The sequence below is a fragment of the Onychostoma macrolepis genome, chromosome 23, assembly GCF_012432095.1.
Source record: "Onychostoma macrolepis isolate SWU-2019 chromosome 23, ASM1243209v1, whole genome shotgun sequence".
NCBI classification, from domain to species: Eukaryota; Metazoa; Chordata; class Actinopteri; order Cypriniformes; family Cyprinidae; genus Onychostoma; species Onychostoma macrolepis.
In genome coordinates this window covers 16,715,708-16,737,726 of record NC_081177.1, presented here as the reverse complement: position 1 = coordinate 16,737,726, position 22,019 = coordinate 16,715,708, and the positions used below count along the sequence as shown (strand labels likewise).

The following is a 22,019-nucleotide window of genomic DNA, read 5'->3' as shown; positions in this document are numbered from 1 at the left end:
CAAGGCTGCATTTATTTGATCATACATACAGTAACAACATTAATATTGTGATATAATACAATTATTTAAATAACTTTTCTGTTAATAGATTTTAAAATGTAATTTATTCCTGTGATGACAGCTGAATTTTCAGCATCATTACTCTAGTCATTGTCACATAATCCTTCAGAAATCATTTTTATATGCCGATTTGCTGCTTCAGAATGATCAATTATCAAATATCAATGTTGAAAATGGTTGCGCTGATTAATATTTTAGCGGAAACCAAAATACTTTTTTCAGGATTCTTTAATTAATAGACAGATCAAAAGATATTTTGATTAATGAATCCTTGCTGAATATAAGTACTTCTTTTAATACAAAAAATAAAGTTAGTGTATATGTAAGTAAATAATTGAAAAAAGGGGAACAAATGGTAATGCTTTACAATAAGATTTAATTTGTTTACATTATTTAATGTACTTATGATCAGTGTTAATTCATACCACCTTAAATGTCAAAATTAAAGTGTTGTCCATTGTTAATTATAATTAATGCATTGAATTAATGCACATGGCAACTATATGGCAGATGTTTGATTCCAGCTGATTTCAACTTGTAAAAGGCAAATAATTTACTTTTTCCAAAATTGTTATAGCGATTCAAGAAACTTATTTCAATGAATAGGCCTGCTGTCAGGTAGTTTGGATATTTTATGATTGATATCCTACAGCATTTATTAGTTTTGTGCTAAGATTAAGACACCCCCCATCGCTTTTAGGACAGACTCAAAGAGGAAAACACCGTGGCAGGTGTCGATTTAAAAGTATGCACATTCCTACCTTAGGCTATTTGTAAATTAAATTAATCTCCAATCCTCCTTCTATCGTTTCAGGTTTATCCATAGTTAACTCGAATGCTAGAAAACAGCTGATTTTCCAAGTAAAAACCGCCAAATAACGTTTACACGTAGTTACGTTATGATACGTGATATTCAGAGCGTGGGGAGATGCCCCGGTCTACGTCTCTGCATCAACTGAATGAATCTTTTTTTTTTTTTTTTTCATTCATTTTTTATTCCCAGTGAATAGGAGTTAAAACTCCCACCTGGATGACAATAATAGACCATGCAAAATACCAAAAATAAATAAATAAATAAAATATAATAATAATATCTTTAAAATATTGCCAAGTAACGTTGCAAACAACAATAAAATCACAGAAGGACTTTAACTGTAAGCGACACAAGTATACGGAAAACAAAGGTATTGTTTCCTATTTTTTCCTGATGTTTGTTATTATTTCAAATTTTATATACATTTTTATAAACTTTTTTTTATTTATTTACTACTTAGGCATGTTGACAATAACGCCATCAACATTGTCTATGACCAGATATATATTTTAGTGGACTTTCAACATTTGCTTTGCTTGAGAAAGCATGAAAATATACAGTTATGGTGCTTTTTTTGTTTGTTTGTTTTTCATATGATTTCGTCGGGTTAGTTTTGCATCAAACACAATGTAATTTTCGGTAAATCGAGATCTGGCAGCAACAGCGCATTTTTCCGCTTGGGCGAGCGCTTCTCGGACAGCTTACCTCGCGCATGAAATCACGCGCATACCAGCAAATCACTGAGAGCGCGCTTACAATCCTGACGAGTCACAGCTACAGAGCGGAGGCGCCAAAGCTGCGGAGAACCCGCTCACCCGGGAGCTTCCGTCACTCACGTAGATTTACAGAAAATGACCATTGTTTTCAAATAAATAATTTTACATACTTATTCCCAACACTTTATTAAGCTGTAAGTCACATCTCAAATGACAAGGGATCAACTTATAATCATGTTTATATTCATTAGCCCGTGAACTATGCGGCGCATTGGCAGCTTATATGGACGGAACGCCACTGCTATCTATCTATCTATCTATCTATATATATATATCTATATATATATATAGATATAACATTCCCATTTGCTCAAATAGCAAAAGAAAAAAAAAACTCCACAATAGTGCTTTTATGGCTTTCAATCAAAGGAAAAAAATAATGGCAGTCTGAAGAGAGCCACTCTGCATTAGAGTTTATTCATTCTTTCTTTCTTTTTTTAATAAGTAATTTAATGCAAATGTGATAATACAAAGTGTAGTGTTATAAGTGTACATACATTTAAAAAAAAAATATATATATATATATATATATATATATAACACTTTCGAGAATTTACGATGTTGATGACCGTTGAAACGCGTCATCAACTGAGACAGAGGGCGAAGCAAAAAGGCGCCAAAAGAAAAAACTAGCTGCGTTAACATCTGCACTGCGTGGCAACATCCCAAGGGTCATCGTTTAGTTGGACAGGTAAGGGGATTCATTTTTGTGTAAACTGCTCTCTAAAACTAATATCAGTGTAATTTACATAAAACAACAATTCTGACCAACGTTGTTAGGTGGCAGCAGTTAAATTGGGCCGGGGCCGTCCGGGGCTAAGCCCCGGCACATACACTCCAGGGCTCGACATTAACGCTTCATTAATGCCAGACAAGTAATTAAAACATCAGTAAACAAAAATAACTATGTAAACACCAAAACGCAAGTATTATTCTGATTTCATTACATTTAGACTAGAGTAAGTGGCGAATAGTGGATATAGTATACTGTATATAATGCATCTGTTGACAGTATAATGTTGCGCTGCTGAGGCGAGGTTCACGCAGCCTCTCGAGGAGAAATCAAAACACACAACACTAAGAAACTCAGCATACTGAGGTAAAAATTCAAAATGGAAAGTTTTTATATTTAAAATACAGTTAGTTAGGCAAAATCACTCACCATTACGACTGTTTAATAGTTCTATAAACAGTTCAATGAGCAAATACAATAATATTAGGTCACTTACATTTTTGGCGGAAGCACAGCGCATCTCATAGCAACCATCCGATTCATTGCTGAATGATTCAGTGTTTTGAACGAATCGGTTGAGTCAAAGTATCATTAGCCCATGCATAAACATCTGATGAATCTGCCGTTTGAACGAATCGTTTGAATGAACGACACTCATTAAACGCTCACTACTGGCACCTACTGGCGTTTTAATTTAGTTTAAAAGTATAATTTCCACCCTTTCTTTTTTGTATATTCATTTTTTTTTTTTTTTAAAGAATCTCATAATTTAATGTAGTTGTATTTTTCAGTGTAAATGATTTTACACTGAAAATCATTTACGGATTTTACATCCCCTCCAGAAATCTGAGATCTGCTAGTGAGCGACGCCTCGTGATACCATCACAGAGAGGCGCAAAATCACTCTCTAGATCATTCTCATTCACCATTCCTGGCTGGTGGAACGATCTTCCCACCTCTATCCGGAATGCTGGATCCCTGTCAATCTTCAAGCAACAACTGAAAACTCATCTCTTTCGACAGCACTTGACTTCATCCTAAACTTAAAAAAAAAAAAAATTATCTTTACTTATTCCTTCCTTTGGTAGTTTGTATTTATTTGAACAATGCCTGAGACTTGGTGTTGCAAGCACTTCGTATGTCTGATTGCCTCTTCAAGATTAATCGCTCTATGTATTCCCCAATTGTAAGTCGCTTTGGATAAAAGCGTCTGCTAAATGACTAAATGTAAATGTAAATGTGATTTAATTTGATAACGTATAGATAATAACAATCACATTATTATAATTGAATTTATAGATCAAATGTAAGAATTTGAAATGAAAGTTAATGAGATTAGTGGGAAAATGCCCTCTATAAAGGTAAAGAAAAAAAATACCTTGGATAAAATGTAAAAAATGTCACAGCTGATAGAAAACCGATGAGAATTTTGCATTAGAATAAATCATCTTTGCAAAAAAACAAAACACACACACACACAATACATATATATTTCCATTGTCCTCATTTGTAAGTCGCTTTGGATAACAGTGTCTGCTAAATTACTAAATGTATATATATATATATATATATATATATCCAGGGACGATTCTAGGATTTTCATTTTAGGGGGGCTCAGCCCCCAATGAGGGTATAATAATAAAAAATAAATATTTACAAAAAAATTGATTGAAAATTTGTACAACAAAATTGTAGAACCGTTCTACATAAATTCAATTCAGGCAATTTTTTTTTTTTTTTTTAATTGATACAAAACACACACACACACAATGTTTCAATCTCTGTCAATCACTCTGATAAGCAATTAAAATGAGTGCACTGACTGAGTGCTGTCGGTCACTGTCTTTAATCATTTCTATGCATAACTGTATGGTAGTTAATGCCACATGCACTGTAATATTATGTTCTATATTGAAAGCTAAATTTTCAAATGAAAATATCAATAACGTGATCGTTTTATAAAGTATGCGTTCATATGTGTTAAGGGCTTTCGCTGAAGGAAACAGCTGTGGTGTGATGAGTGGTGAATGCAGCGAAAACTTTGCTCTCCCATGCATAGATGTAGATATTATAACGATCTATCGATAAACACACACCTTGTCCTCTCCTCTGCGCCACCGCAGAAAGATGGGGAGGAGCCGAAGTCTGCTGCCGTTTTCATTTGAAATTTAAAGGGAAAGAATCGCAAGATTTTTAGGGGGGGCTGAGCAGAAATTTAGGGGTGCTAAAGCCCCCCTAAAAATGGCCTAGCGACGCCCATGTATATATCAGTGGCGTTCCGTCCATATAAGCTGCGAATGCGCCGCATACCCAGGCCGTCTGAGAGAATGAGTTCACGGGCTAATGAATATAAACATGATTATAAGTTGATCTCTTGTCATTTGAGATGTGACTTAAAGCTTAATAAAGTGTTGGGATTGGGAATAAGTATGTAAAATTATTTATTTGAAAAAAAAAACGGTCATTTTCTGTAAATCTATGTCAGTGAGACAGTGACGGAAGCTCCCGGGTGAGCGGATTCTCCGCAGCTTTGGCGCCTCCGCTCTGTGGCTGTGACTCGTCAGGATTGTAGCGCGCTCTCAGTGATTAGCTGGTCGACGGCTGATTTCATGAGCGGGGTAAGCTGTCCGCGAAGCGCTCGCCCAGGTGGAAAAATGCGCTTTTGCTGCCAGATCTCGATTGCCGAAAATTACATTGTGTTTGATGCAAAACTAACCCTACGAAATCATATGAAAAAATAAATAAAAATCATAACTGTATATTTTCATGCTTTCTCAAGCAAAGCAAATTTTGAAAGTCCACTAAAAACATCCTTAATCTTAGCACTCAGCATACTCTGTTAAAAAAAAGTCACCGCTCGCCACTGATATATATATATATATATATATATATATATATATATATATATAAAAGCTCGATTACCCCCATAACAAATCCCAATTTAACCCCTGGGTGGCAGTGCAGCATCTGGTGCATTCAAGCCTGTTTTATATTTATTTATTTATTTATTTTTAGTCTATCCATGGTTCAAGCCCATAAACAGGAGATTCCAAAGTCGAATTGGAAACCATTTCTGAGCTGTGAGCTTGATAGTTTGTTGAAATGGTTTGTGGAAACAGATTTTAAAACATGGACATTAACGACTTTGAGGAAAATGTACTCTTACTTACTGAGGACCATACACAACAGATTTTAATGTTGTTCTGATCACCAACTCATGCAGAAACGTGTGCATAGGAGACGCACGATATTTTCTGTCTAGAGAGAATCATAGTCTGAAGCTGAAAAATCAGTCTTTGACCATCATACTCAACGTGATTTTCTATGAAATCGGTCAACTCAAATCTGCAGACAGGTTTTGACTTCAAATTCTTCAGAAAATCGGTGTCTGTGACCATCATACATTACACAATTTTCTATGCAGCTAGTAACAGATCTAGTGAATGTTTGGAAAACACCCAGTAATCAGTTTTAACCACTTAACAATCCAGAGTTAGAAATAAAATAATCTTTTATCCACTTGCTTTATGATACTAGGATCTGTGAGGTTTTGATTCATTGGAAAAACAATCATCTGACATCTTCAATGTTTTCTGAGTTTTATTTTCAAATATAAAACAGAATCAGAGACTTGCTCTCAATAAATACAGAATTTTGATCAAATGATGAATGTAAAAATAGAGACACAAGCTGCACTAGCTTTCCAAACATGAGTGCACACATTGATGGTTGGGATAACAGTGATTTATGAAAAATCCCAGTTTATTAGATCATACCAAGATGGGTTGTGAACTTAAATGTAGAGTGATATTAGTCCTTAAACATGAATGCTGGGAAATGAGTTTTGGAAATGCTGCTTTCACTTGAACTAAAAACATGAACATTTGTGTAATCTTTGGGCTATTTAGAAAATATTAGGCACGTCTTGGAGAGTCAGAGTTTTAATTCCCGTTATCCCTGTGTCAAAATGCCTCATTTGAGTACAAAATCTGATGTAATTGTTTTGAGGAACATCCTGTGAGATGAAGAAACCTGAACAGTTTACTACCTACAAATGTTGGCACACTGCAAGGCTAAAGGTACACAATTTTTCCTTAGCTAACCAAACTGTGACAATGAGAACCAGAACTACAACAATGTCACTTTATGACAGACAAATCACAAAGTCCATTACAAAACAGTGAAAAAAAACTGTAAACCTGCTTCCATGCTACCATATGATGAACATTTGTTTGCACAAATGGAAAAGTACTTGTGCTTGTCTTCTTGACATGATGGATTGTTGCCCCCTCCCAGGCCTGGCACAGCTGAATACACGAGAAATTCGTAATCAAGTCACATCATCATGCTTTAGGAATGAAACCATTTGACTGTGACGAGAACTATACACAAGTTTGTGGTTTTGAGGAGCAGCAATCCCCAGGACCCAAAGCCACAACGGGATGAGGAAACCAGTGCAGAGCTGTTAGGATGTCCTTTCCAAGCTAGATAAGGCTGTGAGAAAGGCTACGAGTCCTTGAGCATACTGATGCGGGCAAAGATTTTCAGAGCTGGGCCCAGTTTGATGTTCATGGTGCTCATGAGATGATCCTCTTTGAGGAGCATCAAGGCTTGGCCATCGATCTCCTGAGATCGGAACTCTTCAGCGATCTCCTGGCAGCCTGGTGCAAAAGACAGATAGTTAGTGACTTAGGTCACTTGTAACACAAAAAAGCCATTTAGGAACATTATGGTAGCTACCTGGCAGAGAGCAGATGAATTCATAGACGTCCTTGACATTCCACTTGGAGGGGTTGCTGGCCAGGAAGTGCTGCGTCAGGAGAGGGAGCGCTCTACTGTGATCAAATCTTTCCTCGTTCTGAAGCCTTTGGACTCCAAAGCTGGAGTTGGACAGTGGCGAAATGGGCTCTTCAAAGCTGGACATGTCTGAGCACTGGCTGGACTCACCGTGACTTGGATGAGAGGGGTGTGGGGATAACAAAGATGCTGCCATGGTTGTTTGAGCACTAGGATTCTATGAGAGAACACAAGGGAGACAAGTAAGCACATTTCTGCATAGACAAATCAAATATGACACTGCAACGAGGCAGGAAGAAACAGCGATTACCCGTTTCCTGACATCCATGCTGCTGTTATGATGATTGGCGTTGGAGGCTTTCTGTTTCTTTGGGTTCTCTGAGGTTGATTTTCTTGGGAAAAGTCCCATCCGCTTTGTGCATCCAACATTATACCTGGCAGAGAAGAAAAACAAGTCAAACCAACACTTGAGCAAATGCGGATACAAAATCTAAAATCATTTACAGGCTACAGAAGGATCAACATACCTCTTTGCACACACCGTAGAACAAAACCTCTTGGATCTCTTGAAGTTATATGCGAAGTCTACAGTCCCACAGAATTCACATGACAGCATTGGCTCAGCGTTCTGATTATTCAGCTCTAAGAAAGAATTTACATTGCTGATTGGACAACAGTCTGAGCATCAAGCGTGCAACTAAAGGCTTAAATACACTACACAATCTGAACAGATTTTTAAACCACTAGGCATCATTTATTTGGTGACTTTGTAAATGGTTACACAGAAAAAGTAGGCATCAGGCACTAAACAACTGAGGATCAAACACTAGCAGACTTTCAATTCAATCCAAATACAAACTCACACCAAAACATTAGATTGCTGTAGGCACATGACAGATGAAAATGTAAAACTATCAAACATGTCTGTTATCATCTGACTAAATGGAATTATGAGGCTGTGCCCATCACACACTGTGGTTTTCTGTGAAATCTGTCAACTCTGCAGACTAGCTCTAACATTTGGAAATTGTGGCAAAAGTCATGTGGTGTATTTCAGGCTTAAAGTAACCCTTACCTTGCTGTGAAAGATCCTCCATCTCAGAGTCGGCATTTTGAAAGGTCTGAGACCTCTTATCTAGGTCTGAATAAGCCTGATGCTGCTTCTGCTTCTTTAAATTCTCAATCAACAAGGACGGACGTTCAACCTGGATAGATCCACAAGGTGTTGCATAAAAACATTATTCATTACACAAGGACATATATTGCATGCTCAAATGTACCCATGTATGGGGTATGTGCTTGCTCACTGTGTTTGAAACTTCTACCAAAGTCTGCAGATGTAAGCTATGACTGAGTTATACTGTCCACTAGAGGGAAGTGTGCCCCTCTTATATATGTATATATAAAAAATAAATTGTTTTGAAGCAATAGTTTGCCCAAAATCCATGTTACTTTTTCCTGTGGAAAACAGAATTTATATTTAAGAATATTGTTGTATGAGGACTGGAGCTGTCAAACTCCAAAAATGACAAAAGGTAACACAAAGGTATTGTTAAAGTTGACCATAAAACGCTACATTCCAATTATTTTTTGCAGTATTATTTGACAAAGGTGCTTTTTTTTTAAGCTTGACAACTCAAGTCCTCATTCATTGTAATTAAGTGTAGAAGGAACGATCAGCACATTATTCAAAACTTTTCCTTGTATTCCACAGAAGAAAGTCAAAATGTTACTTTACATTTTAAATGCACAATTTGCTATTGTAACAGTAACTTTAATATTTAGGCTTTTGCCATTTTATTACAAATAGAGCATCTTTAGTTGTTGTTTCTAACACAAGCAAGTTCACAAGTGACATGTATCTAACCATAATATAAAAAAAACCCTTCTTAAATAAATATAGTTAAAACAACAGTTTACTAAATGCAAACTATGATAAATTATTATGCAAGAACCCGAAACGGAAAACAGCAACTTAAACACCCAAGCGGGATGGATTGAAATAAAAAGCACTCACTGGAAAAGGCTCAGCACCCTCCTGAATCACGAATCCCTCGATGACATGCGTGAGGATCTGGGGCTTCACTACCGCCTGTGGCGGCGGTTTACTCTCGCCATTTTGCGGAGCGCTGCCGGTCACCGTGGGCGTATTGTTGCCGCTGCCCGAGGTCATGGCTGGAAGTGAACCCACACCTGCCTTCACATTCACTCTGCCTGCTCAACACAAGCACAACAGCATCCATCAGAAACACCATTATACGATTCGCGATTCATTTTCGCGAATCGGTTCTTTAGAACAGCTTGTTTCAAAGATCCGGTTCAGTGACAATTTCACGTAATTGCGTAATTACGTCACGGGGCACATGATGACATCTCACCATGGCATTTTAACACCGTTCCAAAAGCCATATGTGGGTATATACCGCTGTTTAGTTTAATACGTTCTTTTTAAGTTTTAATAATAGCGTTAGTACTTTCACTAGCAGAATATAGTACTTTCGTGTCTAATATCAGTTTGTTGTTGCGATGATTTGGTCATTTCGAAAGTAAAGATCTGCACCTTAAAAGTGATGCAATTTACATTTCTTTGCGAATACATAACTGTACGTTTTATTAAAATTGTATTTAATAAAACTAACCAGGTGTTGATAAAACTGCCATACATTCGCGTAATAAACATTTACAGTATGCTTTACTTTATTATTGGATATTAGAGAACCGCACCGAACGCTTCGATGCTGTTCGTGCTCACTAATCGTTCAGAACGCTTTAATGAACCGGATTCATCGAAAAGACCCGACTCAAAAGAACAATTCATTCACGTTCTTTCATGACACTCTCATAGGTCATGATGTGTGAAAGTTTGGAGTTAGCGCACACTGTAATATGTATAATCATGATACATTTATAAACTACTCTCGCATACAGTTGTGTTATACTATATGTGTGTGTGTGTGTGTGTGAATAAAACATATTCAAGCCACCTGCAACCACTTGCTTATTTCTATCTGATCTGTAATGTCTGCACACAGCAAACTGATTTATGAAGAGCTACGCGACTATTATTATTTCCAAGAAAGGTCCAGATCAAAACCATAAGTTTTTTTTAGCACTACCCGTTTTGAAAAACTGCCAAATTTTACGCTTGTACTGTTGCAGCACTATTCCCATGCTTCCTCGAGACGGCTCAAACCACTCACACTCGCATGCAAACAACATCTCGGCATCCTAAAAGACCAGTCGCACCTCTCCGTCCCAGAACAAGTACAGAGGAACTTTGTAACTTTCTATCTCGAACATTTGGCAGGGTTTCACACTGCAGACAAACGCTCACGCACAGGCGTCCTGGTGATTGTCAACAGCACACGCCTTTGTTCCGCTCGCGCACTCTTTACTTACACTTTAAAGCGCCAGAAGAAGAAAACACTAAAGTGAATTTAGCATTCCAACGCTTCCGAGTACACTTCCATAATCCACTGGTGTTATATACAAAGCAGTACAAGAAATGATCCGATCCAAACTTTTTTGTGTGCGTGGATTTGTTTGTTCTAACCGATTCCCTCAATGTGAGCAACGGGGCCGCACTCTCTCTCTAATCCTCTTTGTATGGGGGAACTGAATAGGAAACATCGCGCAGCTGCGATTGGTCTCGCACGCTTGGAATTCTGTCCAATAGCAGGTCGTGTTTAGCACAAAGCCATTCTGCGATTGGTTAAAACTTGTGAGCCACTCTGTGACAGAGGCGCACGTAGGCAGAGAAAGAGCATCTAGTACTCCAATGCTCTCTTTGGAATAGCATACTACTCATACTATTTTAGCAACATGGAATGCCACATTGCAGTACGTTCGGCTTTACTTTCTCATTTATAGTGTGATGAATGAACAGGAAGCAGTATCTAAACTTAAATCATCTCTTTCTTGAAACATTACTTTATTAGACTGTCAAAGTTGAAATTTTTTATATAAAATAAGATTGAAAATGGAAAACAAATGACATTTGTTTCTGAGTGATAACTCGCTAAAATATTAGGTAATTTGACAAAGTGTAGCATACTAGCCTACTTGAAACATTTCTTATATTAGGCAATATATACAGTATACGGAGCCCCTAAAGGGACATTGGCAAAAAATAAAAAATGAAGACTTTCACGTGCACACGAGAAACTTTTTTGAGCTCAGGCATTACAGTTTCCGGTTGCGTCACTTCTGCCATCTTACAAAGAAGAAAACAAGAGCATGCATGTGCATGAATTAGCCTAATTGAGATCTATTTTGGCCTTCAGTACTAAAACATTGTTTCTGTTCTTGCATTTGGACACAGATAAATCATCACTGAACAGCATAAGAACAGCTTTTTCCCTCAGGCTATATTCCACCTGAACAAAACATAGCCTAACATCTCAGGACTGTCCATCTGTACATAACTTCTCAAAACTTTTCATCTGTAAAATAGCACATTCATAATTCTTTCTATTTTCTCTATATTTTCTACATAACCTCCTAAAACATTTGCACATTCATAATTCTATTTTATCTATATTTTTATTACCATATAGTTTTTTTTAATGCATTGTCTATTCTGTTTATTATTAGCCTTATATTTCATTCTATTACCTTAAATTATATGCATGACTGCACTCTCTCTGTACTTTCTCCACTGGATGCTCCTGTCACCAAGACGAATTTCTTGTGTTTTTGTGTGTGTAAACACACTTGACAATAAATCTCTTTCTGATTCTGACATTTAAAATGCATTTTGGGGTCTAGAAGGATTGGTAGTTACAGTGTAAAGCTCAAATTTTAGATTTCGATATGGCAATAGCCTATTGTCCCACATAAAACTTTAAAAGCCAATCAAATATGTATATAATCGAAAAGCGATTATTTATTTTTGATAATTATTACTTTACTTCAGTTTGGTTTTCAATAACTGCTGTTAGTTTCGTTTCATTTTCGTTTTTTTATTTCTTTGACATTTTTCTTTCTTTCTTTGCCTAAATGCCTTTATTTTCGTTAAATACAGTTCCTAATACAACATATTTTACCGTTTATACAATATTTAATTTAAACTGGTTTAACAAGAATTTTAGAAGTAAAATTAAACATTTAATCGTCGTGAAAAGACTAATTTTGAGCTATACAGGCAAAAAAAAAAAAAAAAAGTGAAAAATGTCAGTTTTGGTGAGAACAAAAATTTGTTCATTAAGCCCTCTTCTAGCTATCCCAATGCTCCAAATAGTAATTAAACATCTAAAATGATCTTTATTTGTACGTTTTCTGAGAGGAGTACCTTTTCTATGCTCGCTTCTGGACGACTGCTGATTCTCACCACATGTTGTAGGTCTATTGTCTCAAAGAGCAGCATTCCAGCTTTGTGAATATTCATATGGAATTCTCGATTACATGAGTCCAAACCAGAAAAATATGATTTTCAAACCTATGCTGATGAAACAATACGATCGCGCTGACTGACATTTGCAAAGCACGTGCATAAGACGCGCCTTTCCTCGAGTGTGCAATCTCCCTTATAAAGTACAATTATTGCGTATTGATCTATGCATTACAGTAAGTCTTAATATAGATCTGTCTCAATGTTAATCATACATAAAAAGAAAATACGGAATCACTCGCTGCTCTTTATTAAACTACCGTTTATTTGCCTATTTGTTCTTATTTTTAATAACAAAGATAAAATAAAAAATAGCTATATTGTGATTAATAATATAGTAATTATTATTAAGAAAAGAATTGGAGGAAAATATCCTTTAACTATCCTTTAAAAATCTTTAACTCGGTTTTTCTCGAAATCAGATCTGCTGCCCTTCAAACGGCTGTAGCTCAGTCAATTTTTGTCTGATTCCAACAAGTCATATATAATTTTTGAAGGTATTTTAATGGAGAATGAGAAAATAATATTTTTGAAAATTTGCACAAGTACAGAGAGAGTGCAGTCATGCATATAATTTAAAGTAATAGAATGAAATATAAGGCTAATAATAAACAGAATAGACAATGCATTAAAAAAATAATAACTATATGGTAATAAAAATATAGATAAAATAGAATTATGAATGTGCAAATGTTTTAGGAGGTTATGTACAACATATAGAGAAAATAGAAAGAATTATGAATGTGCTATATTACAGATGAAAAGTTTTGAGAAGTTATGTACAGATGGACAGTCCTGAGATGTTAGGCTATGTTTTGTTCAGGTGGAATATAGCCTGAGGGAAAAAGCTGTTCTTATGCTGTTCAGTGATGATTTATCTGTGTCCGAATGCAAGAACAGAAACAATGTTTTAGTACTGAAGGCCAAAATAGATCTCAATTAGGCTAATTCATGCACATGCATGCTCTTGTTTTCTTCTTTGTAAGATGGCAGAAGTGATGCAACCGGAAACTGCACTGTAAAAAGTGATAAGTTGACTTAACTTAAAAAAATTGAGGAAACCTGTTGTCTTAAAATTATTAAGTAAATAATAATTAAAAAATTAATTTAAGTGAATTGTTAAGTTCACTTAACTTTTTTATTATTATTATTATTTACTTAATAATACAATTTTTTTAAGTTAAGTCAACTTATCACTTTTTACAGTGTGTAATGCCTGAGCAAAAAAGTTTCTCGTGCACACGCAAAAGTCTTCATTTTTTATTTTTTGCCAATGTCCCTTTAGGGGCTCCATAGTATAGTGATAGCCTACCCAATAATCCCAATATCCCAATAATATAGCCAGGTCTAGATCAAATTTTGGTAATAATTTTGGTAATAATATAGCCAGGTCTAGATCAAATTTTGCATGTATTTAATTGTTAGTTTATTCATGAATTGGCCCTAAACCTATGCCAATTCTTTGTACCAGTGGAACAGAGCACATTAGTAGTTTTGAACAGCTGATCCATGCAAATGAATCCACATGAAAAAATTAGTTTACCTTAGTAATCTTTGGTCAAAATCTGAAAATGTAACCACTCCTTTCCAACTGTCAGTCTGCTGTGAGCTAGAGATTGCACTAAAATCAAGCCCCGTCCTCTATTCTTCTCTCATGCAGTATTCAGTTTCACTGGGAAATATGTCACAATACTGAAGTCGGTCACAACTTCTGGTTCACACAGACTTCAGAGAGAATTACATATTTATGAATGCAAAACTTGCTTATGGTTGCAGACTGTTGTTTATAGTATAAACATGTATTAAAACTTCCCCTTGTGAATTAAACATTAGAAAATAAAATATTATAAAATTTATAAAGTTCTCTCAGTAACTAATTCACACTATTGTAGATGTCCAATACATCAACTGAAAAATATATATTTTTAAAATATTTTTTAAAGGCTTTTTTGGTCTACCCGGCATTAGTTGCAAGATTATATCCTACTGAGAGCAGACACAAATATTTCGATAAGAAGGGTCTTGGGATCCTCAGGGACAAAGAAGACCCAGGGTAACCCAGGGTGCATGTATAGTGAGTCTATCGCTCGTAAGATATACTGTACACAACACTTCTCATGTGCCACACTCAGCAGCTGGGAGTCGAACACAATGGAGTCTAAGTATCGTAAGCTAAACCCAGGCTTGTCTCGCACTGCAATGTCAATGTCTGGAGCCATTACCTTTTATATATTGCAAGCAGTTTTTTTCCAGCTAACATGGAACGTTCTCAGAATTTTCTATCAGAAACATAATTGCAAAAGTTTTCTCAAATTTATGAACATACATTCTTCCAGTAACGTTAATATAACCTCAGTTCTATTAATAATAAATGATATTATTACAACATATCTTTTGTAAGCTTGGCTATTGTCTGCTTTAAAAAGAAGAGTTATCTCGCTCAGTGATCAGTTCTGTGAGGCATGTATATTAGCATTGAAATACCCAATTAAAGTATATGCTTTTTAATCCCACACATCCCACACATAAATGTGTTTTATCTAAAACAAAAGACGCGTTAAAACTTTCATGAATGTACCATGATCAATATAAAGCGAAATTATCTGAAGCCAGCATGATACAATTAAAAGCCTGAAATAATTTATGATTCAAGTGCTCTCATGCCTCAAGCCATTTCCGTTCATAAAAGAGCAGTTTATCATCATTCATAATTTATTGTCTGAGGTTAGGCCTCCGACACACCTGCCAGACAGCCAGAGTGTGTCCACCTTTATTCTCACGTCCCACAGAGAACAACGGAGCTCAGACCCTCACCCCTAATTATAGCAGAAGCTGTCACACTCTCGCAAGTGCAGCGACCAGACAATAGACACTGGGGTGTGACAGATCTACTCTTCTGCTTGAGGGGAGAGCTCGCGTTGTTGGCCTTTGTGTTTTTGAGACTGGCAAACCTACAGATGGTGGTGACGTAGTAGTAGGCACTCTGTCTGGCTAGGTCAAGGTTGCTGCAGGAGTCTTTCCTCTTGCTTTTGCAGTCAGTAGCTAGATGTGACCAAAATAGTTCCAATATTTCATGCCTTTTTTAGAGATTTATCATACTGTATTTTATAGAGTGATATTTTGTGAATCTATAATTAATAGTGTTTAAGCTGAAAGTATTTAATGTTGATTTGGCATTCTCAATTGAGTTTCAGAGAAACGGAGTAAGATAAATCAGCTACACTGAACAAAATTGGTGTAGAAATCATTTTCACTCAGAAATTCACTCACAAATAGTTACAAAGAAACACATAATACTGAATTAAACATGACATTTTAAAGTAGAATGACTGAAATAGTATTTTCTTGTAAAATATACACCATACTGCGCAGTACAAATTCATACAAAAATCATTTTACAGTGTACACTATAGTGCGGCGGTTTTCAATCCTGGTCCTCGAGACCCACTGCTCTGCACATTTTGTATGTCTCCCTTATTTAACACACCTGATTCAGATCATCAGCTCGTTAGGAGAAAAATCCATGAACTGAATTGAGTGTGTCAGATAAGGGAGATATACAAAATTTGCAGAGCAGTGGGTCCCCAGGACCAGGATTGAAAACCACTGCTATACTGTATAGTGCATTATAAACAACTACATAAAATAATATTTAAATCTATATTAGTGTCATTTTTAATCAAGCTTTTAACATCAACAGCTGGCTGTTGTGTATTATAAAATTCCACCAATTCCATAGATCCATAAATTCACCTAACAATATGCAGTCTTGTTATGTCTAGTTTTTTAAAATAATTGAAACAGACTCCCCAAATCCCCCATTATCTGCACCCTAGTATTTTTAACACTTTTGTTTTTGCCCCCAATGCCAAGACTTTTTCTATGTACACAAAATGCCTATTTCTCTCAAATATTGTTCACAAATCTGTCTAAATCTGTGTTAGTGAGCACTTCTCCTTTGCCGCGATAATCCATCCACCTCACAGGTGTGGCATATCAAGATGCTGATTAGACAGCATGATTATTGCACAGGTGTGCCTTAGGCTGGCCACAATAAAAGGCCACTCTAAAATGTGCAGTTTTACTGTATTGGGGGGGGTCCGAAAACCAGTCAGTATCTGGTGTGACCACCATAATTTTGTTCAGTGTATTCGTTCATCAAAACACAATACACTGAAATTAGTTCAAAATAGTTCCAATATTGCAGGGATTGCTTACAATAAACAAAATGCAATAACCCTTTTTAACCAACAAACTAAATAAATGGAAGTCATTGAGATGAAACAACATAATAATAAAATAATCAGTACCTTCTGTGTTTTCTGTCACTTGGCTTTGTTGAAATTGTTTGACCGATTGGCATTGTTCTGTCTGGGTTGGCACTTGTGTTGGTATGGATAGCAGCTGCGGTTCGAGAGGAGCAGTGGTGTCCTTATCGGACACATCCTGTGTGGTTACTTCCAGCTGGAATTAATGTCAGAACAGGACAAGGTCAGAATAGGAGAAAATTAGGATACATACAAATCAAGAAACAGACAAATAAATGATGTTCATTCCACTTACTTGAGTTTGAACTGGCTGGATCTGGACATTAACTGCGGTAAGCTGTAGAGGTGCTGCTTTACTGTGGCTCAGCATGGGTGGCTGTCCATTCTGGGCAAGGGCCTGCTGACTCACAGAAGTAGAATGGAAGATGGTTGCTTGTTGGCAGGTAACAGGCACTTTGGGCAGCAGAGGGATAGGGCACTGCTGAGGCTGAGCTGGCAGGGCAGGCTGAATGGCTACAGCTTGCACTGTGTGAGGATGAATGGCGGCAGCCTCTAAGAGCTGCGCTTGACCTCTCTGCAGTATATGAGGCTGCTGCTGTATCACAAACTGCTGCTTGTGCTGCTGGAGCAGCTGATGGGTCTGAATTTGGGTATATGCTGGAATAAAAACAAAAGACAATCGTATATGGTTGATGTTTCAGTTTCAGAGAAACACACATGATAAACCTGCTACACTATAGTAGACAATAGATACACTATACACTCTTAAAAATAAAGGTTCCAAAATAAAGGGTTTTCATAGCGATGCAATAAAAGAACCATTTTGGGAACCATATGAGTGAACAACTCTTAAAAGATTTTTTTACTTAGTATGAAAAACATTTTAATAATCTAAAGAACCTTTTATTGCTATAAAGAACCTTCTGTGCGGTGCATTTTTTCCAAGGATGTTCACTGTTCTTTATAGAACCATTGATGCCAATAAAGAACTTCTATTTTTAAGTGCAAGATGAATAACTACAAGTTCTGCATCAAATTGTCCACATAATTGGTATTTTTAAACAAGTTTGTACGATTAGAGGGATAGTTCACCCAAAAATGAAAATTCTGTCATTAATTACTCACCCTCATGTCGTTCCAAACCCATAAGACCTTCGTTCATCTTCGGAACACAAATTAAGATATTTTTGATGGAATCTGAGAACTCTCTGACCCTCCATAGACAGCAAGGATATTACCACAATCAGCGCACAGAAACATAGCAAGGACAAAATAGTCCAAATTAGTCCATGTGACATCAGGAGTTCAACCGTAATTTTACGAAGCTACGAGAATACTTTTTGTGTGCAAAGAAAACAATAATATCATAATTTATTCAGCAATTCTTCTCCCCAAGTTACTGTCTTCCATTATTTTGGAGAGTACCCCAGAACGTAATCAACGTAATGAGGGTTGTTTACATTCAGCATGTACGCACTGTCTACTGAACGTAAACAACGCTGATTACATTGATTACATTCTGGGTACTCTCTAAAAATAGCGGAAGACGGTAACTCAGGGAGAAGAATTGCTAAATAAATTATGATATTATTGTTTTCTTTGCAAAAACAGAATTTTCATTTTTGGGTGAACTAAGCCAAAAATGTTGTGCATAAGGAATTTCCACTCAGTAAATTCATCTAACAACACCAAATACACAATGGGGTTAAAATTCTGACTGAATATATATGCTGTATGTTAATGTATATCACCTACAACAATCGGTTTGGAGATTGGATTTGTATATATTTATTATAAAATTATATACATTTTGCTTGGTTGATTTTATATATGAAATCGTCCCAATATGTGTCCCAATATATAACTTATATAAAAGAGTCTCCAAATATACACCTATATACTCAGTTGGGATGATTAAATTTAAACGATGGATTATTTTAGACAAACCATTTTACTGGCAATTAATGTGTATACATTAATACAATCATAAGTAAAATAATGTCTCACTGTAAGATGTAAGACTATAGCACTACAGCCTAAATGTGATGCCTGAGAGATTCCCTGAGGGCTTCTCACTGTTATAGCAAGTTTATCTTGTTGACTTGAGGTTAATGGGTTCATTTGGCTGAGTTCAGCTTTCTGATCTGGAATGTCAGCTGCAAGGTGTATAAAGCATAGCTCTACTCATCCACTCGTGAAGCACCATATGACCTGGATGAATCAGATGGCTCCAAGTAACCTTCAGTTAGACATACTCTGACAGCCTGTGCTGTGGTAACTCGGAGGAATGTCAGCCTAATTTGTGCAGGACCTTAAATGTGCAGTGAGTCATTTTAAAATGTTGAAACTTAAGTTTCCAGTCTCGAAGAGCGTAAACAATGTGGCACTTTTAATATTGCTCTGTTTGTTTGAGCAGCCCAACATAGGGCTAGCCAATTGTATAATTTGGGTGGCGGGACAATCTGAACAATGGAGGACAATTGTTTTGGACTGTGTGACACAATTTTGCTTGTTTCACTTGGTCTTAAACTTTCCGCACTCTATATTAAAAGATTACCTTTGTGTTACTGAGTACTGTTGAGACCGATAAGCATAATTAAATTCTCATGCCATGCTTTGCCTCAAAGAAGAACTACTTTTGATAAGGCAAGCGATCAAACGTAATGCTCTTGATATCAAAATCCTCCATACAAATAGAAGGTCTGTTCAAAGATAGTGGGAGTGTGTTTTGTATCATCTATGTGCTGTTCTGATAGTGTTGAAATGAACACAATATCAGCTTGTGTGTCATATTCGCACATTCCTCTGACAGCCTGTTAAGTTCAAAGCATTCATAGAATAGCAACAACAGATGCAGGCCTTTCTTTGAGCACGGAAGACCACATTCTGGTTTAAGTTCCACCCATGTTGATAAATAATTAACCGTTGCCCTTTCTCAGCCCAGTTTAATATGACAAAAAAAAAAAAACGTCTGCAAGACTTCCTGGCCTTTGAGGGATAAGTGCGAAAGAATAGCATTTCCCCAGCTTCAATACTGAGTGCTACTTCAAACACAAGTAAAAACCAAAAGAATGGTTGTGGCAGTGGCATATACAGTTTTTTTTTTTTCATGTAAATATGCAACAAGCGTTTTTTGATGTTTTTAAGTGTCTCACATTTTCAAGACGGTGTGTGAAAGTGAAAAGAAAATTGAACTTTATAAAAACTTAAATTACAAATTTTGCTTCACAGCATCGCGATTTTAAATGCAATGAATGTGTTCTGTGTGAACTTGAGTCGTCTCATTTATCCAATACAGATTGTTTCAGAGCAGTTTCACAGTAATACGAAAATAACAGTATTTGTGTTGTTCAGTTATAAAATGAATACAATTGCAGCTGTAAAGTAGCTCTAAAAAGACAAGTTTCATTATTCAGCTCATTTAATTTAATAACAGTGTTTGCAAAACAAAGTTTATTAGTTATGAACTCAATTCAGCTATAAAGAAACTCTACAGAAGGTAAGAGTTGAAAATTAAGCTCAAGTCAGTTTAGTGTTGATTCGTTTCAGTCTAATGAGAGAGTCGATGTTGCAGAGTTCATCAATTATAAAACAAATTTGATTCAGCTATAAAGCATCTCTACAGAAGACAACTTATACAGCTCAATTTAGTTTACTTGACATAGACTCTTTAGTTTACTTCACATTGCCAAAGTGGCTTGACGCAACAGTGTAATTTGTCAAAGATGTCAGTCTAGAGCGGGGTTCCTTACAACTGATCAAAGAATCTGTGGGTCCACAATTTCAGACTTGATCAAAATGCTTCACGGAGACTCAACACCTCAATTCTGCAGTGGTCATTCCAAGAAATGTCTGGTCTTACTTAGGTTTCTCTCCAGTCGTGGTCCAAATACTTTGAGTTTCATGCTCCTGGCTATATGCTTTTCTTGTCTAATGAATTCCTTATGAAGAAAACATGGGCAACGGGAGGGTGAGCCATTCAACACACCATTTACATTTACCAATTGGTTTCTCCATAGTCTTTTCCTCTCTAAATATAGTATTTCCACCAAGATTTACCATAATGACAGGTCTTCTTTTAGGAGCTACTGGCAGATGTTTAAACAGAGCTGAATTCACTTATCATAATGCTATTTGTAGGTGCATGAAACTCATTTAAGCAACAAGTGTGTAAAGCAAAATATACTAATGGCTGGTGTTGCCAGTAAGTACTGACTCTTCTCATGGCTTCAGTGGTTTCTCTGGCTTTGTCTCTAGTATTTCTGTGTGTGTATTGGTGCTAGAATCCTCTCTGTTAAGCTTTCATGACAGGAAATGGTCAGGACCTTACCACATGGACAGAAACCCACACCCACAAATAACACATTAGCCCGCTTGTGGTTTCCATTTGTATCGGATTTAGAGTGGCTCTACTGAAGGGTTTGCTTGTTCTGAGTGTGGCCTGTTGCTATTAATATGTCTGTAACGGATAATGTGTTATGAGATTAATGGACAAATGCAAAAACGAGAAGTGAAATCTCTTGATGCAAGGTTAAAAAAGTATCTTTCTTATGAGCCATTTACACAGGACATGTTTTTGGGTTTAAAAATGAATAAATCAGAATAAATCAGAACACAGTGGTGTGTTCTGTGTGTTCAAATGCATTTTTTTTTTTTACAAGGTTAACTGGTTTTAATTTGAGATGCTTAGATCCTGCATTTTTTTCATTCGACAATGTATGTGTGTGTGTGTGTGTAAGCATATATATAATTTCCTGGCAGAAAATGTTTTCTGTTAAGTTTATGGATAACGCTGAAACACGACGCAATGCAATGCATGATTCAAATACAGTTAAAAATCCATAAGGAAAATCCCTTCATATTAACATAGTACACTGGGCTGTATTCTTATGGACTTTTCTTAGAATGTACAAAGCTCTTTATATTCCTATTCCTGTTTCATACATGCAAACCAGTAGAAAGAGTTGGTCATTTTTATGCAATGAAAATCAGGATGAGGTTTGGTCAGCCTCTAAAAGTCTATGGTTAAAACATTATATTAAAATGACATTAATAAAATAATATACTATTTAGTCTAAATAAATTATAATCAAAACATAAACTAAAATCAGTCATTTCAAAGACTAAAAAATGAATTTAGACATCTAATACATGATATAATAACCTGATACAGATTATTATG

General features: G+C 36.2%; 1 protein-coding gene across 4 annotated transcripts in view; it reads right to left on the bottom strand.

Annotated features, from left to right (window-relative positions):
• Positions 1 to 5,958: 5,958 nt before the first annotated feature.
• The window catches only part of phc2a (polyhomeotic homolog 2a (Drosophila)), a 46,539-nt gene continuing 30,478 nt past the window's right edge, over positions 5,959 to 22,019 (bottom strand). For 2 of the 4 annotated variants that reach the window (XM_058764264.1, XM_058764266.1), the window contains exons 9-16: positions 17,133 to 17,494; positions 16,880 to 17,033; positions 9,198 to 9,394; positions 8,256 to 8,385; positions 7,708 to 7,822; positions 7,491 to 7,614; positions 7,124 to 7,397; positions 5,959 to 7,044 (exon numbers count right to left, since the gene is read on the bottom strand). In XM_058764264.1, the coding sequence (XP_058620247.1) occupies positions 6,890 to 7,044; positions 7,124 to 7,397; positions 7,491 to 7,614; positions 7,708 to 7,822; positions 8,256 to 8,385; positions 9,198 to 9,394; positions 16,880 to 17,033; positions 17,133 to 17,494 (1,511 nt within the window). In that variant the 3' untranslated portion in view covers positions 5,959 to 6,889. Of the gene's footprint in view, positions 7,045 to 7,123; positions 7,398 to 7,490; positions 7,615 to 7,707; positions 7,823 to 8,255; positions 8,386 to 9,197; positions 9,395 to 10,380; positions 10,545 to 10,579; positions 10,803 to 16,879; positions 17,034 to 17,132; positions 17,495 to 22,019 lie in introns of those variants that run through there. The other 2 variants (XM_058764268.1, XM_058764267.1) reach the window with 2 other exon arrangements.